This window comes from Grus americana, chromosome 18, assembly GCF_028858705.1.
Source record: "Grus americana isolate bGruAme1 chromosome 18, bGruAme1.mat, whole genome shotgun sequence".
In the NCBI taxonomy this organism is placed as follows: Eukaryota; Metazoa; Chordata; class Aves; order Gruiformes; family Gruidae; genus Grus; species Grus americana.
Window position 1 is genome coordinate 6344590 of NC_072869.1, and position 17591 is coordinate 6362180.

Genomic DNA, 17591 nt, shown 5'->3' on the forward strand with positions numbered 1-17591 from the left:
TGCGCCCAGTTTTCCTTTCCGCAGAAAGGGAAACCCAGCCTCTCCCCGAGCCAGGTGCACCTCTTATTTTTTGAAGGAGGAAAAAAAATAAAATTGGACCCACATTTTAAACAAAATGAGCAGCAGCTTCTGGAATGTGCCTAAGAAGACAGACAGCCAAGGCGGCCGCGCGGGAGGGAGGTTTTGTTTTGTTTTTTTTTTTTCCTTTTGCCTTGTCCCCCCCCCACCCCGCTCACGCCGGCCCGGTCCCAGCCGCAGACCCCCCTGCCGCGGTGCGGCCCCGCCGCCGCCCGCCCAGGCACCGCCTCCGCGGCGGAGCGCTCGCCCACCGGCCCGCGCCCGTGCGCGCCGCCGCGCCGAGCCCCCACCGTGCCCGGCGCTGCCGCCCGCCGGCCCGCGGCACCCCGCAGTACTGTCTCCTACTCGGGGAAATGGCGAAATAGTCGGAATCAGGGGAAGAGGGGGGGAAATCCAACGAGCTATGGTACCTCCTTACAGCTAAGGTGGTGGTAGTGGCTGCAGCAAGCGGCTCGGAGCTTGACCTCGATTTGTTTTTGGGACTGCAGGCAGGAGTGGCAAATCCGATGAGCTGAAAAAAATAAAAAGCAGGAGGATTTGGGGGTAAGTAAGAGATTGCCCCAAAACTGACACTTTTTTTTTTTGGGGGGGGGGGAGGGAGGCGGGGAGAAATCTATGCAGAAGTATTGTGGTTTGGGGAATGCAATTTAGATAGGCATTGCAGCGCAAGTACTTCGCTAACTCTTGGCTGTATCCTCTTGTTACCCTTCCTACCACCAAAAGAGAAGTTTGGCTTTGTTTTTCTTTTCCTTCTTGTTTAAATAAGTTTTAAAATATTGGTATTCGTAGCGAAGCCGGCCGGCGATGCACGCAAGCCCCCGCTGCTTGCAGGCTCTGGACTTCTGCAGTTCAGATTTTTGGGGGGACGAGCACTAGTGTAATACAGCCCCAAGGCCCCCACTGCCGGGGCGTTTTCGCGCCGCCGAGCTGCGGGGCCGGTGGGGGTGTGTGGCCGGGGGTGGGCGCGGGAGGCGGTGGCGGCGGCGGGGCCATCCCGGCCGGGGAAGGGCAGCTCCGTGCGCGGGGCAAGAACGACCCCTGCAGTCGCCTGGCGGAAAGCCGCCTCGGCTCGCCGGGGATTGCAGAAACCCCGGCAGGGCTGGAGAGAGCCGCCTGCTACGTGCTCCGTGCTGTGGAGGTGCGGTAGCATGCGGGGGGGGTGTCCGTGTGTGTGAATGCGTTGCAGCGGGTATTAATCTCTTTCCGCTCATTTTGTAGCAGCAGGAGAGGAAACCCCCTCCCTCCGCCGCCTCCCTCTCCCCGGCATGCTGGCACTGCCCCGCTGAGACGTGCAGAGTTTGGGGTGAACTTGCACCTGGCCGCCCTGGAATAGAGACTCTCCGGACCGGATCAGTTGGGGTTTGTTGTCTATGTCTTGTTGGGAAATCTGGTGGATTTTTTTCTCACTCGTGGAGGAAGAACCCAGTGCTGGCAGTTGGCTTCGTGGTCTTTTTTGGAGGGCGAAGGAAGGGAAGGGATCTCGCTTGAGCCGTGCAGAGAGGGAGCTCGGACATGTGTTGTCAGCACATCTGGGGAATACAGTCTGCAAGTCCGAAAGGAAATTTGCTGGGATCGTTCAAACTGCGATATTGATCTTTGTTATTTTTTTTCGCCGAGGGATGCACTTGGCATGAGAATCGGAGGATGGAAATTGTTTGGGAGGTGCTTTTTCTTCTGCAAGCGAATTTCATCGTCTGCATTTCAGGTACGCAGCTAGCACAGAAAGGGCGGGGGGTGTAGAGGGGGAAATACCATACAGGGTTCCCAGGGAGTTCCCCTTAGCAAGGGGCAAGAGGGACAGTTAAACCCAAATCAAAATAGTAGGTGAAAAATACATGAATGATGTATTGTGAGTGGGTCGTGACAGAAGTCAACAACCATCCATTCCACACACCCCCCTTAATTCCAAACCTATGTAGTAATTATGATACATTGGTTGCAAATGCAAAAATAAGTAACCACAGTGTACTGATTAAGCAGATGCTTGTAATTCCTAATGTACCTGGTTGTGATAATTAATTACAACATTGCAGTAATCCCAGAATTTCATAGCTGCTGAAGTTCTTGAACTCATCTGATCTGCAGATCTTAAAAGGTTTGCCATTCATTGGTGGAGTTGTCATGTTCTGGTGCCACAGTTCAGGGTCTGCAAAGGGAGGAATGACACTGAAGAATGTGTCTCTGCTTCTAAATGGAGCTTTACTGTGGCCGTGCTTTGAAAATTAATTAAAAAAAAAAATAGCCCCATCCAAACAACTCCTTGGTGGCTGCAATTCCAGCTTTAGGCTTCTCATTTTATGCTTGCAAAGATCTCTCTCCCCTCCAGTATGTAGAAGTCAGGTAATTTCAGTTGTCACCAGAGCTTGTCCAATTAATGAATAGGCACGGCCGGGTGTCTAGCGTAAAGGATTGGAACAATTTATTCTTGGGGAAAACACTCCCTTCTACTGCAAAAGCCCTGGCTGCCTTGTTAATTTGTCATGTCAGTCATGCTGGAATAATTATGTTGCAGGAGGCGGGAGTGGGGAGGCGGCCAGTTTTCTAGTTTGGGACACTTCAGGGAGCCCCATGGGGATCCAGGCTGCCTGCGTCTCCTGCTGTTCCACTTCTCTGCAGGCTGCTTCTGCCCTCAAGTCATTGCATAAGTCCGGAAATGGGAACGCAAGCAACACAGGCAAGGCACTGCAGGCGGGAGTAGGGGGTCCTGGTGGACTTCTCAGCATCCAGCCTGCAGGCGCTTAGTGAGAGGGAGCTCCAAAGCTCCCTTGGGACCACACAGAGATTGGCCTGGGCCAGCCCCCAGCCAGCCAGCAGCCCCTGCAGCATCTCACCCTGGCAGCGACTGTCCCCACTGCGCTTTCTGCAGCACCTCCTGACTGATCCGTGCTTACAGCCCTTGGACGGGTGACATTTATGCTAATGTTTGGGGTGGCGGCATTTGTGTTAATTTGTATTGCCTGCACCTGCCCTAAAACTTTTTTATTCCTGAGCAAATAGTGCTGCTGTTGGCCCGTGGGGTACGTCAGCCCTTCTTTTATCCCTACAGACTTGGCACCATCTGCTACCAGGCACCCAGGTGACACTGGCACACACCGGGCTGACCTTCCACGTGTGCCCATTGGTACCATCAGAATAATTCACTCTCTCACTCTTTAGAGCAGCAAAACCTGCTGCCTCTTGTCATTTAAATCTCACACTTATCTATTTAGCTCAGCGTGATATGCCACCTGTCCAGTTCCCTTCGAATTAGGCACTTCTTAAAGTACCACAGAGAGGATGGAAAAATGAAGCTCATCGCTTTCTTGACCATTCTGACAGTAATATCCTGAGACAGAAAGAAGCTGTCCCATTCTGTGCAGGTCCTTATGCCATGCATTTAGCTGCCAGTGTTTTCTAATGTCCCCTCCTCCTTCCCTCATCTTCAGACACAGGAACCCAGGCTTCTGAAACTGCTAGTGGGATCAGTCCTGCAGGGGCTCTCCTTGCTCTCCATCTCCCTCTAGCACTAAGAACAGACTGATATCCATCTCTGGTTTTTCTCTTTTTTGTTCTTTTTTTTTGGAGGAATACAGTGAATAAGTGAATGGTGGGATGCTTTTGCTGCATGGTAAAGCTGTGGTTTCAGATAATTAATTTTAACCACATAGAGGATGTGCACATGCATTTAGGGTTTTTTTTTTCCTTTTTTTTTTTTTTCTTCCTAGGGATTCTTATTTTTTTTCAGGAATCCTTAGTATTTGTCATCTTGGTAAAAAGGATTAAGATCTGTAGATATCTGACTGGCACTAATGCTTTGTATCTTTCCTCTATCATCCTTTTTTTTGGTGGCATATTATCTAGCTGGGATGTCTGGATAACAGTGTAAGTAAGAGAAGGCGTAATGAAACCTGTTAAGGTTTGCCTCAACACTGGATTTCAGAAACTGCATATTTTTAGCACTTCAGCACTGGTCATTCATTGAACATTTTACTTAAAAAACCCCCACTAGTTGAGCACACTGCTGCAGATTACAGGGATGTGAATTAAGGAATGTGGTAATATTATTTTTTTCTTCTTGTTTTTTCTTTCTTATTAAGTCAGTTCTTTCAGCAATGAAGATACAAGACTGGTCTTCTGTGCATGGATCTTTCATGAACATTAGCAAACGCTTGATTCAGTGTCTGTTTAAACCTGTGATGGCCCTCCTACTAATTCCAGGGGTTATTTGGATTAGTGCCTGTTAAGGGCTGCTGTTCAAAGGGATGATGTCACTCACTGAATTGAATAGGCTGTTAAGTTAGTTTATCATCATTAGTAAACTTATTTATTAAACATAGGTTCAGTGTTATGTCACATTGTCTTTTGCTGTGTATTTATATGACATTTAAATATAAATTATGCTGAATGTAGCACTTATGCTGTGTTTCTTAATTAAATAATAAAGTTATACAATGGGCTTTTTGGTATCTCTCACATACATGAATTTTTGTGAGACAGTATATGGAAAGTAATTTCATCTATTAAAAAGAGGCATATGTATTTTCAAGATATTTTATACCTAACATATTTTTTATCGGTCAGTTACTGTGTGTATAATAGATTGCTTGGTTAGGAAGAAATGATACTGAGATTTAGGAATATTTTTTTTTTTTAATTACTGGCCCTTGTATTTGGGAAATAATTTATCTGTGAACTTCGTAAACCGAATATTTTTGTTTCCTTGGCATACTGAATTAAAGCTTTTTCTACTTGAAATTGCTTGTTTGAAAGGAGAATCTAGTTCTTTGTGCAGATGCAAATGAGAAATAAGAACAGATTGAAGGACTACGAAAACAATTTCTACCCTTTAGAAAGAAATGAAAGCCCTCTGTCTCCTTCTAAGTCACGATGCATATTTATTCCTTTGAGTTGTAGTCTCTGAGGAAAAATAGTCATGATTTGTATTATGACTTCTGAGGTTTTGTTCCTTTTAATGATACTACAGCATGGAAGGAACACAGGGCAGTGGAACTGAAGACGTCCTGTATATGAAATGCTGAAATAAGACCTCTCTGGTTGTTGTTCCTTTGAAGATGCAGATAATGATGGCACGGGGTTTATACTGTTTGTATAGAAAGAGGATAAGAGTTCTTGGTGTAATGTCCAAAAGTTCCTTCCTGGGTAAGAATACCACCAAAGATTAATTAGGTTCAGTGTTCTCAGGTGGGATGTGGTTGATCCCACAATGGCTGCCACCTTTGCATAGTCATTTGTATAAACCGTGAGCAATTTTTTTGTGATTCTAGTTATTAACAATCAATTTCAAGAAAAAACCAGAATGCTGTCTGCATACCCTTGCAGGATCCTTCATTTAAATAAGGAAATGTTACTCTCATGGGCATTAAGAAGGTTTCTGTGTACATTTTCTGTTAATCCATCAACAACAAAATGATTTCTAGAACCTGTACGTTCAGCATCTTTGTGGTTTCCTATGAATTGATATATGACTTATTGTTTTGGCTTGCAGGAACTAATGTGGATGAAATTTATGCAATCCCTACAGCTCTCTTATTATTTGGAAGTATTTTCATTCTTTGCCGTCATCCTCAAGTCATGTAGGGGCAGATGCCTTTTATGATGTAACTTCTTTGGCCTATTTGGCAGCACACAGCAGTCATAAATCATGTCTCATGAACAACTAAAATGGTATTAAAAAAATCCTGTGTATCAAGGAATTCCATTGTGTATTAAGCATCTGATGTAGCATCTCCAGGTATGAAGGGTGAGGGGTGTATTTGGAGCATGGCTGCACTTCATTTTATGTCTTGCTGCTTCTGAGTCTCTGAGCTCTTATTACTTGGCATAACACAGAGTTGTCCTATAGGAACTCTAAATTATGCCAAAGCTTGAATTATCTGTTGAATGATGGTCTGTAAGGTCTGATAACTCTTCTTCTCTTAGCATTGTGCAACCTGAGATAATTCAAGCTAAAGTAGTCTTGTAGAAGAGAAGAATATCAAGGCTCTAATGTCCATTAGTAACTAACAGTGAATGGTCCATTGCTATGTTTGGACAAAAATGTTGAAACCAAGTTAATTATCCTCAAATAGTGTCACAGAAATAGCCTTCTCTGGCACTTTTAAGTAAGAAATGTAATATCCTAGGGGAAGCAATTATTCCTAGCACAGATATATATCTATATGGAAGTGATCACTAGGCATATAGGAAGGTATAACATGCAGCCTGATGCATCTGGTAACTAAGAGCTTTTGGCATCCAATCCATTATAGTATTCTTCTCTGCTTTGCCCCATCTCCACAGCTTCATGTGTGTGGGCAAACCTTCATGCCTGCATGGAGTTTGTTGATGTTACTGAAAATCCACGTGGATTCAATCCTCCTGCTCACATTCAAACACAGGATGGAGGCCATATGTTGGATCCAAAGACTCTCAGTTCCTTAGCACTTGAATGCTTTCTCACTTCAGAGATGTTGATGCCTTTTGAAAAGGTGTGAAGATGTTTCTGCTTTAAAATTCTATGGAAATAGCCTTGTAGTCTCCTATAAATGTCTGCTTTACTTTTTTTTTTTTTGGTGTCCTGTATTTTTCATCATACTATTTTTATTGTTAGTTTTACAGCTAGAGCGTGACCAGATAGGCGCTAAAGTGCCAAAACAACACGCATATTTTTAGCTTATGCAAAGGTAGTAGAAGAGAAAGTTTATGAATAGTTTTGCACATATTATGTTGAGCTATTTTCCTTCCAATAAACTGATGGAAAGAAACTGATAATCGCTGCTATTCTTTTCTGAATCTCAGTGATGAAGATACCCAGTTTTCAAAGGGACCTCTTCGCCTTCTTGTATTGTCTCATTGTTAATGCAGTTGAACTAGATAACCAAGCCTCCAAGACAAAATTACTAAAAACAGGAATAAAACCCCAACTCAAATGAGCACTCTCAATTTAAGGGTATTCTTTAAGTCTTTAAGATAAAACCGATGTTATAGAGAAGTTTTGCCCTAAATCTTCTTGGAAAGGTTTCAGTTTTTAAGTCTACAACAGCTAGATTTTAAATTCTGCAAGGATTGAAATGGCTTCCCATTTGCATTATGAATATTCCTTGGATGCCAATGAACAAGTAATTCCTGCTTACCCTAAAAGGCTGTTTTGCTCATTTGTTGCTGTTGGTCAAAGTATCGCTTTCTTACTTGGTTGAAAGGTGGTAATTTAGCTGAGGAGGGAGTTGCTGTTTTCATCCTTACTGATTGTTTATGGCTAAACTTAATATGGTAAAGACTGAAGTGGATGGTTGGCCCATCTGGACTGTTAATAGAAGACTATATAAAACTGTTTTATTATTACCTCATTACCGGCTCAAGCATCAGACAAAACTAGATGACAGTTATGGACAACACTGACATACTGTGATAAGTGTTATTTTGCTCCTATCTTGTTTTTATCTTAACTATACATAATGTTGGAAGGAATAGAAAATAGGAATCAAGTTTTAAATTACTTGTTTGGAGGCAACACTGTATAGTGTGACTGCATTTCCATTGTAATCCCATCAGAAAGTGCAAAGGTGCCTGTCCATACAGTGGAGAATATCAGCAAAAAAAAAATCCATTGTGATAAATTGAAACATTAATAGTAAATTAATAGGAATTAAACTGTTTAAAAGGATAGTTATCTGGCATTTAGGAGAATTTACAGTCCAACCTGTTTATAGTTGAATTCAAAGTAGTAGAATATTTTATTCCTTGTTTAACCATTGACGGTTAAAAAGCTGTCAAGGGCCTTTAAATGGAATTTCTTGAAGATAAAATAGCAAGTTATTATTTTTGTAAAAATAGAGGACTAAAACATTTTAGACTTATAGTCTGTGTAGTATAATAGCCTTCCTGGTGATGTGGACAGGTACTGGGTCCTTCACAGGCACATGGGTGCCCATAAGTGTCAACTTCTTACTTGTCAATATGGGAGACATTTTCATGCAGTGCTCAGCAGTTGACAGTTGAGGTAAGAAGGCATAAGGAAACCTATATTTACACCCACCTTAAAAGACCTTGGAACTCCAAGAATGTTATAAATGGCTTTAGTGTTAATGAGATTTGGGCCTTACAAATTGCAAAAACTTACAACTTGACAATGAGAAAAGCTTTAGATGGCAGGTCTCTGTGTTCCTGTTGAGTGCCAGGTACAGCCTGTCTGGGATTACAGCCCTAAAATATTTAATTTTCTTTTTTATTCATCTTGAAAAATGGAAGGCAATCAGTTCCCACGTACGTAGTGTACTGAAAGCAATGGTAAGAATTAAAGAAAATAAATGCTTTCAATGTTTGATGTATTTTTCAGTATGAAAACATTTATTGTTTAGATTTGTCGATCTGTAACATTTGTATATCTGTAGTAAAATTAGTATTAAATGCCCCACAGTTTTATCTTTTGTAATATTACTACCATAAAATATCACAGGAGCTGTAATTCACAAATAACTAATTAGAATGTACTTTTAAACAAGATACTAAAATAAGTATAAAGATAGATAAGGTATTATCCATTTTAGCTGTTCACTTTGACATTCTTTCTTCCTCCCTGTATCATTAGTGCTTAACTTGATCAAGCCCAGAATACAGTATGTTTGTCATCTAGCTTTTAAGTATGGAACAGATAGAGTTGTGCACCAACTGGTCCAAAGCGGCTTCTAAACACATGCAGGGAGGAGGAAGCTAAGCAACGTTATCCTTTTTTTTCCCTCTCTAAATGTGTTGACATCTCTAGCTTTTGGAAGTAGCGTTTGAGTAGATGGATTTAGAGGGAAAACATGGTTTTTGAAAAATCATCTTCTTGTCAGTTTTGTGGGTTGTTTCCAATTTAAGTTCTTTCCTACCGTTAACTCCTATAGTGCCCTGTTCTGCTTCAAGAATAGGCATCAGAATGGAGTTTTTCTGTACTGCCACGGGCAGAAAGACTAGCACAGCAGGACTCCTACAGAATTTGCTGTACTAATACTAAAAGAAAAAGATAATGAGTAAAAGAGAAAGGTCTTTTGGTACGCATGACTATGGAAAACTGCACTGTTTGAAGTGACGTTGGAATGATCGTGCCCCCCAGCTAATCCTGCCTGATAGCTGTACGGCTGGTAGGATGGCAGCTGAGTAACTGAAGGAGCTGCTGCCACAGCTAAATTTTGTTTGGCAAGGTGACATACTTGGGCCACTACAAAGAACATTAATTTGTGTTTGCCATTGTGGCAGAGAAAAGAAACTTTCTCTCTTTAGGAAAAAGGTAGCGCTGAAGATTTGTGCCTGCTGGCAGAAAAGGATAACAGTACTTTTTTATGGAGAACGAGCTATTTGTTCATACATAAGTGGAAAGCCATACCATTTGCAGATAAGGGGTGATATTTCCCATATGGGAAGCTGCAGTTCGGGAGCAGAAGGGCTGCTGCTGCTGGGAAGAAAAGGTGTTTGATTGACCCTGTGTTAGTCCTAATCCTGCTACTTAGGAGTATGTGAATAGCCACTGACAAGAGATTTCTCTGAATGGGATTGTGTGGCCTGGATTTTTCTAAGAATGAAAGGTATGAATGAGAAGAGCTTTATGTATTTCAGTCAAAAAGAAAAAAAAAAGATTAATTTTGGTTGCAGAGCTTGGAATGGTTTGCAGGGAGCATGTAGTGTTGGCCACACTTTCACAGGTAGAAAAACTGTGGTAAAATGTCAAGTGAAAGGTCACCTATCAGCAATTTAAGTAATTACAGTCCATTTTCACTCTCATTTCTGCCTTGCAGCACTAGGATTACTCTTACACCTTGTTTCTGGCCAGGGTATGACACTGAATCACCTCACTGAAAAGTCAATCACCTCACTGAAAGGAGGGAGCATGAGGCCTCCATGGCACCAGGGTGAGGAGGGAAGGCAGTGATGGGCCCTGAAATGAGCCCACAGGCTCTGCGGCCTCATCCCCCACCCTGGGGGTCCAGCTGCTTCGTCCTTGCCAGCTCTGATCCTTGGGTCAGGCTGTGGAGAGAACGGTGAGAAGCCATGGCTGGTGCCTCAGCAGCACTGTGCTGCCCTTAACCTTGGCCCCTCGCCTCCCCTCAGCCTTCTGCCCTGCTGCTCCTCACCTTGTCTCGCTGACTGGACTAACCAGCTTGAACGCAGACCTGCCTCCTCCCCAGGGACACGCTTCCTCACCACAGAAGTGCCTGGCAATGGCAGGAGGGTGGCTGACCTGCGTGGCTCTCTCTCCACCTGCTCCTCACATCGGGGGACTGAGAGGCTGTGCCTCACAGGAAGGTGACCACCCTTGTGGCACTGCCTGCCCTTGCAAACTCCTAGAAACACCTTCCTGGCAATGGTTTCGATGAGCTACGTGCTAACACTGCCTTTCGATTTCTGACTGGAGGGGGCACGGCTGCAGCTGGGCACACTCAGTGAATTCAGTGGATGATGAAAACCAGCAGTCTGGCCCCAAGAAACATAAAATGTCTGTTTTTAAACGTCTAGAACTTGAAGCCCAGCTGAGCAGCAAATTCATGGTCATTTCTGCTTTCTTGCCTCTTCATGCAGTTTGCTTCAGCTAGATTTGTCCTCAGTGTTTAAGCTTGTGTGGCTTCCCCAGGAGTGAAGGGTCACAGAATGGGGCCTGGTGTGTCCTCTCAGAGGTTGGATCCCACCTTTTCTCTCCGCCTGTATACTACAAGGTATTTTTTCTCTTCATAGTCATAGCAGTGCAGTTACTGTGAGGTATAATTATGGCATATTTAAGAATTACATCAATTAGAGTTTAACTTAAATTAGTTTCCAGGAGTTAGTGTGATATTAAGGTAAAATTCAGACCCACACAAGGTTCCTCAGTAAACATGTGCTATTTATATTCTGCTTAAATTAATAACATTCATTCAGTTGGCCTCTTTATGTTGTTATTATGACTAAGAGGAACAAGGATGTTCCTCAAAGCGCAGCACTTTGCCTGCCTCGTGTTTCACATCCACTTGGCGTGGATGTAGGCGACACCAGAAAGTTAAGGGCACCCCAGAGGTTTTGGCCCTAAATTTTCTCTTTGAAATTTGCTCTCCCAGCAGACCAGCATGTTCCTTTGCATACCAGTGCAGTTGTTGGATATGCTGTGTACACATATGTGAATTTATTTTGGGGGGTGAAATCCTACCCCCCCAGGGCATTTTGCCCATGATGTCTGTAACTCCCACTTTTTATTTTCTGATATATTCACCTGGCTTCATTATTTGCACCCGGTTTTTTGTTCACTTTCATATTTATAAGCGGTATCTTATTGTTACAGTATGTTTTTGTGCCTGGTGGAAAGCAAAGTAATCTACAAGGACTCCACAGTCTCCTCTCGTTTGCCCAGATGATCCTGAGGGTGCTATGTGGCAGTTAGTAATTGCAAGTGGGATTTAAAGTTATCTGCAGATGCATAATTTTTATCTTCAGTAACCCCCCTGGCACTCTCTCCAAGTTGTTAACAATTCATCTTTGCCAGTCTGTAATTGTGCCTTTGCTCTAGAGTCACAGGTATTTAGCTCACTGTGGAACAGGATGCAAAATAGAGTAATAAATAACATGATTTATTTTTATTAGGTAGTATAAGTACGTTTTCATACTTGTGAGCTAAAAACTTAGTCATCCTCTTTAGATTTTATTGTGATACATTAATACACAGATTCAGAAAATACAAAACTTAAAAGACATGCTTAAGTGTTTTGCTGTGTCTGAGTCTTAATATGTAATTGTATAAACCAACCTAGGTTGAGGATGTGCTTAAGTGCTTTGCTGAAGCAAGGAGTAGCAGTGGTATAATGCATGAATAATACAAAATCTTTGTAAAAGCCCAGCTAAAATGAGCAGAAATTTTCATAATCTCTGATTAAATTATACAGTTGTACAGAAAATAGTTTTTTTATCCAGCTGAAATCATGTATCAGTTCTTTGTGTGGTAAAGATATGGACTTTTCTAGTATGACTAACATAGCAAGAGAAACTATATAATCAGAATTAAAATAATCCGGATTGTAATTTGTTAATTCTCACTTTATGGATGCCCTGAATGGAACAGACACCATTTTTCACAACAGTAAACAGATATCCCCTGGACAACAGTAAACAAAAAAAACTAAAGAGTGAAATAACAAGAGATGAGTGGTAATACACAATGTTTTTCATATGTGAATTTCAGTTCTACTTTTTTCCCAGCACAAATTTTAATTGTATTCTGATCAGACCTCAAGTCCTGATATAAAGAGGACATCCCGTGTGCAGACCTGGGCTGTGGGGCTGCGTGGCATGACTGGTGGAGGGACAGCGGCACAGCCGTGTTGTGTGATGAGGGAAGACCCACTCTACCAGGTGGTGCCAACCTGGTAGTGGTGGTTGGGAAACCTCGTGCCAGGTTTGTGCAAGCAGCTGGCATAGTCTAGATTGCATAAGCAGAGTTTAGTCAGACTGATGTAGGAAACTTGTTGTGGGGGATATGTAAAAATTCTTGAGGTTCTGTCTGTCCCTCTGTCTGGGACCAAAACAAGCCAAAGGTGTCCTGTCTACTTCTGAGAGAAGGTGGTAGTATATTCAGTATGTATCGGGAGAAAAATTCCTCACATTTTAAATGAGGTAAGGCTTCATGTATGGTATTACAATTAAATTTCTACCATGGGCAAGAAAGTTTACATAAGTATTGTGCAATTTATAAAAAAGGCTGGACAAAGCCCTACAATACATTTACATCGTATTTATGTATTTGGGCTAGATCTACCAAAGGGCACAGATCCTGCAAACTTTATCTTTTATCTCCTCCAGCCCTTGCCCTGCTTTGGCTCTACTTGATGCTTCACAAACAACAGCAAGTAACTCTCATAACTCATGCTTGTAAGTCTCCCATTTTTAGTTCTATGTAACTAGGACCTTCTGCGTCTACTGTGTCTGTATGGTTTTAAATACTTATTTACTTTGCAGTATTATTTATTTGCCGAGGTAGTCAGCATCTTCCTTTTAATGCTCCTGAGAAAGAACCTGTGACTCAGATTTCTGACCACAGCAAATAACAGTTGAATTTAAATCCTTTTTGAATTTAAATCCTTTTTGAAAGGTCTCCCTTTCAATGGCTTCTTTACTGGTATCCTAATAACTGTTGTGGAGGACCAAATGATGAAATGTGTCTTGATCACTTAATATCATCACATACTGGACACCTAGGAATTGATTATAGTCATCAAATACCTCAGAACTTAAAATCTTTGAAATAGAGCATTCTTCTGTATAAAACCAGAGTATATGACCTAATACTATTGCATTATTTTTAAAACTCCTAAGTGTTTTGGGTATAACTTTCACTGATATTATATAAACTGTACAGAAATAATCTCCTGGCATTTGCTTGGAATGACAGTCATCAATTCCTACACGTTTATTTAAAATCTTACGTAGAAACTAAAAAAGTATTTGTTTTACACAAGTTTGTTTTGGATATTTTCCTGGGGAACAAAGCAAGCTTTGCTAATACAGACTGAAATAAAGTCTAAAATAAAATCTTCAAATCAGCTCTTAGTTCACAGAGGTAGCGTGCAGTGGAATTGCTCTGCCAAAAATGTTGGCACTGAGTTTAGTTAAGTATTAAGCAGAGGTCTCTTGGTAAATAGTCCCATTAGAAACATACTGTGACCTCTGCTGCTGGGATTCAGGTATGTGAGAGAACTGTGCTTAGGAGCTTTACTAGTCATGTGGTCAGAATGATTTTCAATCACTTTGGTCATTGCTGGATTAAAATTGAGGCTGCAGAGATTAATGGTCTGTTGTTACTAATCCACTAAACCCCTGTTCCCAGATCTTTTAAATTGACTGAACCTATAGATTGTTAAGTTACTGAGAGATATGGATTTGTAATGGTTTTAACTATCTTTCTTGATATTTGGTGTTAGCAGTATCCTATTATTTATTGCTCTTTGAGACAGTGATCTTGGCTGTTCTTGAATGGAAATGAACTTCATACTTTTTTATTTATACTATACTATAGCACAGTAAAAGTATGTATCATTTTAAATGAATGTGGAGGAAGAAAGCTTTACTATGCTTAGATATGAGCTGGCATTAGTAGAAGCTCAAATAAGAACAATAGAAATTAAATCTTGCTTTTACTTCCTTCTTACAGATGGTGGTCTCTGTGCCTAACAGTGAAAACGGCCATTATCTCCCTGCAGTCTGTCTGCCATTAACAGTGGTGATAGTTACCTCAAGTGGGTGTGACTGACATTCGGAGATGTGGCCAAAAGTGAAATGGCTGTTCAAGCTTTTGGGAAATCAGGTTTTCTAAACTAGCGCAGTATATGGAGTATCAGGGCTCAGGGCTATTCCCAGAGATCTAGCATAGTTAGATATAATGTTTGTACTTTATTTCAGTACTTAATTTCTGTGCAAGTGCAAGAAGTTTTCCCCAGATGAAAAACAATGTTAAAAAAAAAAAGAGGAAAGAGTGAGGAAACAGTTCATCCATCTACTGAGACGTGAGGAAACTGTGGCCACAACAGTGTAGTGGTTTGGGTTTCAGCAGGGATCTGTTTTAACAGGTCTCCATCTGTACAGTATGGGAGAGACGCATGTTAGGGGAGGGGGTATAGCATGTGGAAGAAATCAGTTAGTGATTGTGGCAGGGAGAGTTCTGGGAGCATTTAATCTGAGCGGATAGCTTTATATTAGGCAAGGAGAGGGATGGAGCCCCTCACGGATGTATTTTGGGCCCTATTTACCACTTCTGTGCTTAAGGTTGCAAATTGGAATTGTTTTGGCTTTCAGGTGTTTGTAATTTCTTCATACATTCTAAAAGTGTTATTAAAGAAGAGATTGATTTTGAGTTCTAGAAGAATGCAAAATATATTCCTTTCAAAATAATTTCCTTTGGTGAAAGCAGTTGAGTACCTGCTGCCTGCCAGATTGGTGTAGACATACCCAATGTCTACATGACATACAGAAGAAAAAATTGGGTTTGATTGAATAAATAATGGCAACAGCCTAGCTTTAAACTAGGTTTTGGTGCTTGTTTCAACTGCAGTGTGACTACTTCTTTAATAGGAAACATGCCTAAATTGTCATCTAATTATGCCTTGCTCTGAATGTGGTTTTGATTCTGATCGGTCATTATATCCTGAAAACAACCAGATTTTTTTTGCTTGTGTTCAGCGCAGAAGATGCGGAAAAGTCATAGGAAAGTATACTTTTGCATTTTAACTGCACTTGCATTAATCTGCTTGGGAAATGGGAGTAAGCTGTATTTGTAATTTCTATAAATTAATAACCCATTAAAATAATTGAAAAATAATGCATTTCTGATTTAAAGGGTCATTATGTCATAGAATTTTATGATTATTAAATTACTACAAATGTATTCTACATGTTTATACTAACATACAATGAGGTAATGTGGCTTTAACTTTATAATTGACTTAAAACTCTGTCAGGGAATTCTAGTGATTAAAATAAACTCTTTATTTCATGCAACCATCTCTGTTTCTGAACCCTGGTGACGTGGCTTATTCTTTTGCCTTCTGGTTATCTCAGGAATAGTATGTCTTGATTAAGGACTGCAAAGAGCTTTTACATCTGTTCTTGTAACAAAGCTATGTGGGATAAAGTAGGCCAAAGATAACTCATCATGCAAACTATGGACCTTCACTTCTTTCTTTCCCTCCAGATTTAATATTGTGTTCAAATAAAACTAGGACTGTGGAAGTAAACCCAAAGCATTTACATGGATTTTTGGCAAGTTCTCAAAGCTCTCTTGAGGAAGAAGAAAATATTAATGTATGACTGAAATGTATATGACTAGATGAAAAAGATGAAGTTATTGTCCTGCCAGCTATTAGGAAATACAGCCCTTATCCTGTAGGAAACCAGAGTTCATCTAAGTGAAAACAACAATCACGCTTACTGAGGTGGATTGATCAATGAGAACAGTTATTGTGAAACTGAAAGGAACAAGCGACCTCTTTCTTATTAGTGATAGAAATACCTGATACTAGCTAAACATGAGGCCTGTCCTCAGGTCGTGTTCTACAGAAGACTAATTTGTGAGAACTGAACGCTAATTAAACTCACAACATAAAGGAGTTAATGTTTGCAGCTTCACAGACAGGCTTTGAAGCTTCAACCGCATGTTGCAAGTGATTGCGACCTGGGTTTAAATGATAGGTCCACGGTAGGGTGGAAAACAGCACCCTCATCTTTACCTAGAACATAGGCCAGCCACCGAGCAGTTCTTCCTACCTAATTGGGTTCACATTGCAAACAACTGAAGTATTTGTTGAGTGGAGAGGCACCAAGTAGTTTCTTTGTATCCCTGTAAAGCCTGAATGGCTTCACAGAGTTAAGCTGAATTGCCCTAGCCAGTAGCTGAAAATGTATTGTGCTGTCAGACTTGGGTTTCTCTGTTTAGGCACTTCAGGGACCAGAGGCTTTGCTGTCCACTGTCTAGCATCTAAAGCAGTTATTTATAACCCCACTGAGTAAGTGAGAAATACTACTCTATTAGAATGATAGCAGTTTTTATCCGCTTGGCTTGAGTGTAAACTAAGAATTAGCCAGATCCTGTATTTATGTAAATCAGCGTAACTCAAAAGATCTGTTCTAGTTTGGTAGAGAAAGGAGCTATCCCAGAGTATGGGTGCTGCAGGATCAGGTCCTAGGATGTGTCACCGTGGTGCGTTTGGCTTTTGACCAGAAGTAATGTGCCCACTAGCTCTGTTAACCTGAATGTTTATTGCATGGTTCCAGTGCAGGTTTAAGACTGACTTAAATATTTGAACAGTTGCAAAATAAACATGTAGTCTGCTCATTTTTGGGGATTTGTTTTTACAACAATCATACACAGAGAACCTTATTATTGATGGTCCGTTTTTTTGAAGCTTCTGCCATCTCTTGCACTCTTGGTACTGCTGCTTTTTTCTCTGTTGCTCTTAAAGGCAATATTAACAGATGGTATGCATTGCTCATTAAATCTGCATCTACACCTCTCCAAGGACTGCAAAGATGTTGGGAAACAGACCATGTTACTGCAGTAAGCGCTTAGAAGCTTGGAACTTACTGTGCTATTCATGAGCAGTTTACACTATCAGTGTGTTTTGGGTGCTATAGCAGTAGAGTTACAAATACATTGGTGAAATATTTCTAATTTAGCCAAGTCCAAGTATGTGCCACTTTCTCACAGATTGGGTAAAATGTCTGTGTTTCTTTTAGACTTGCTATATTTGCACTTTGGTAGTCTCATAGTCAACAGCTCTGCCTTTTTTTATAGATGTCTTAATACTGGACATTAAACCTATATATCTGTAACACTTAATTTCCCACTGCCATTTACATGTGTCATCTGAGGACCTTTGCTTTTCCTTGAGATCACTTTCTCTATAATGCTTAGCTCTTCTTTTTGTCCTGTCTGCAGTGATGACACTCTTTAAATAGATGAGATATATAGATGTTACTTTTAGGCTTTCTCAGCTTGAACCTATCTTTGTCTGAAGAGGCAGCACTTTTGATGTGTGAGTCGAAAG

At 41.2% G+C, this 17591-nt stretch overlaps 1 protein-coding gene across 7 annotated transcripts in view; it reads left to right on the plus strand.

Moving 5' to 3' along the window:
• Positions 1-300: 300 nt before the first annotated feature.
• The window catches only part of CA10 (carbonic anhydrase 10), a 206739-nt gene continuing 189448 nt past the window's right edge, over positions 301-17591 (plus strand). For 2 of the 7 annotated variants that reach the window (XM_054846753.1, XM_054846757.1), the window contains exons 1-3: positions 314-621; positions 1297-1437; positions 1696-1783. In XM_054846753.1, the coding sequence (XP_054702728.1) occupies positions 1723-1783 (61 nt within the window). In that variant the 5' untranslated portion in view covers positions 314-621; positions 1297-1437; positions 1696-1722. Of the gene's footprint in view, positions 622-1091; positions 1217-1296; positions 1784-17591 lie in introns of those variants that run through there. The other 5 variants (XM_054846754.1, XM_054846758.1, XM_054846759.1 and 2 more) reach the window with 4 other exon arrangements.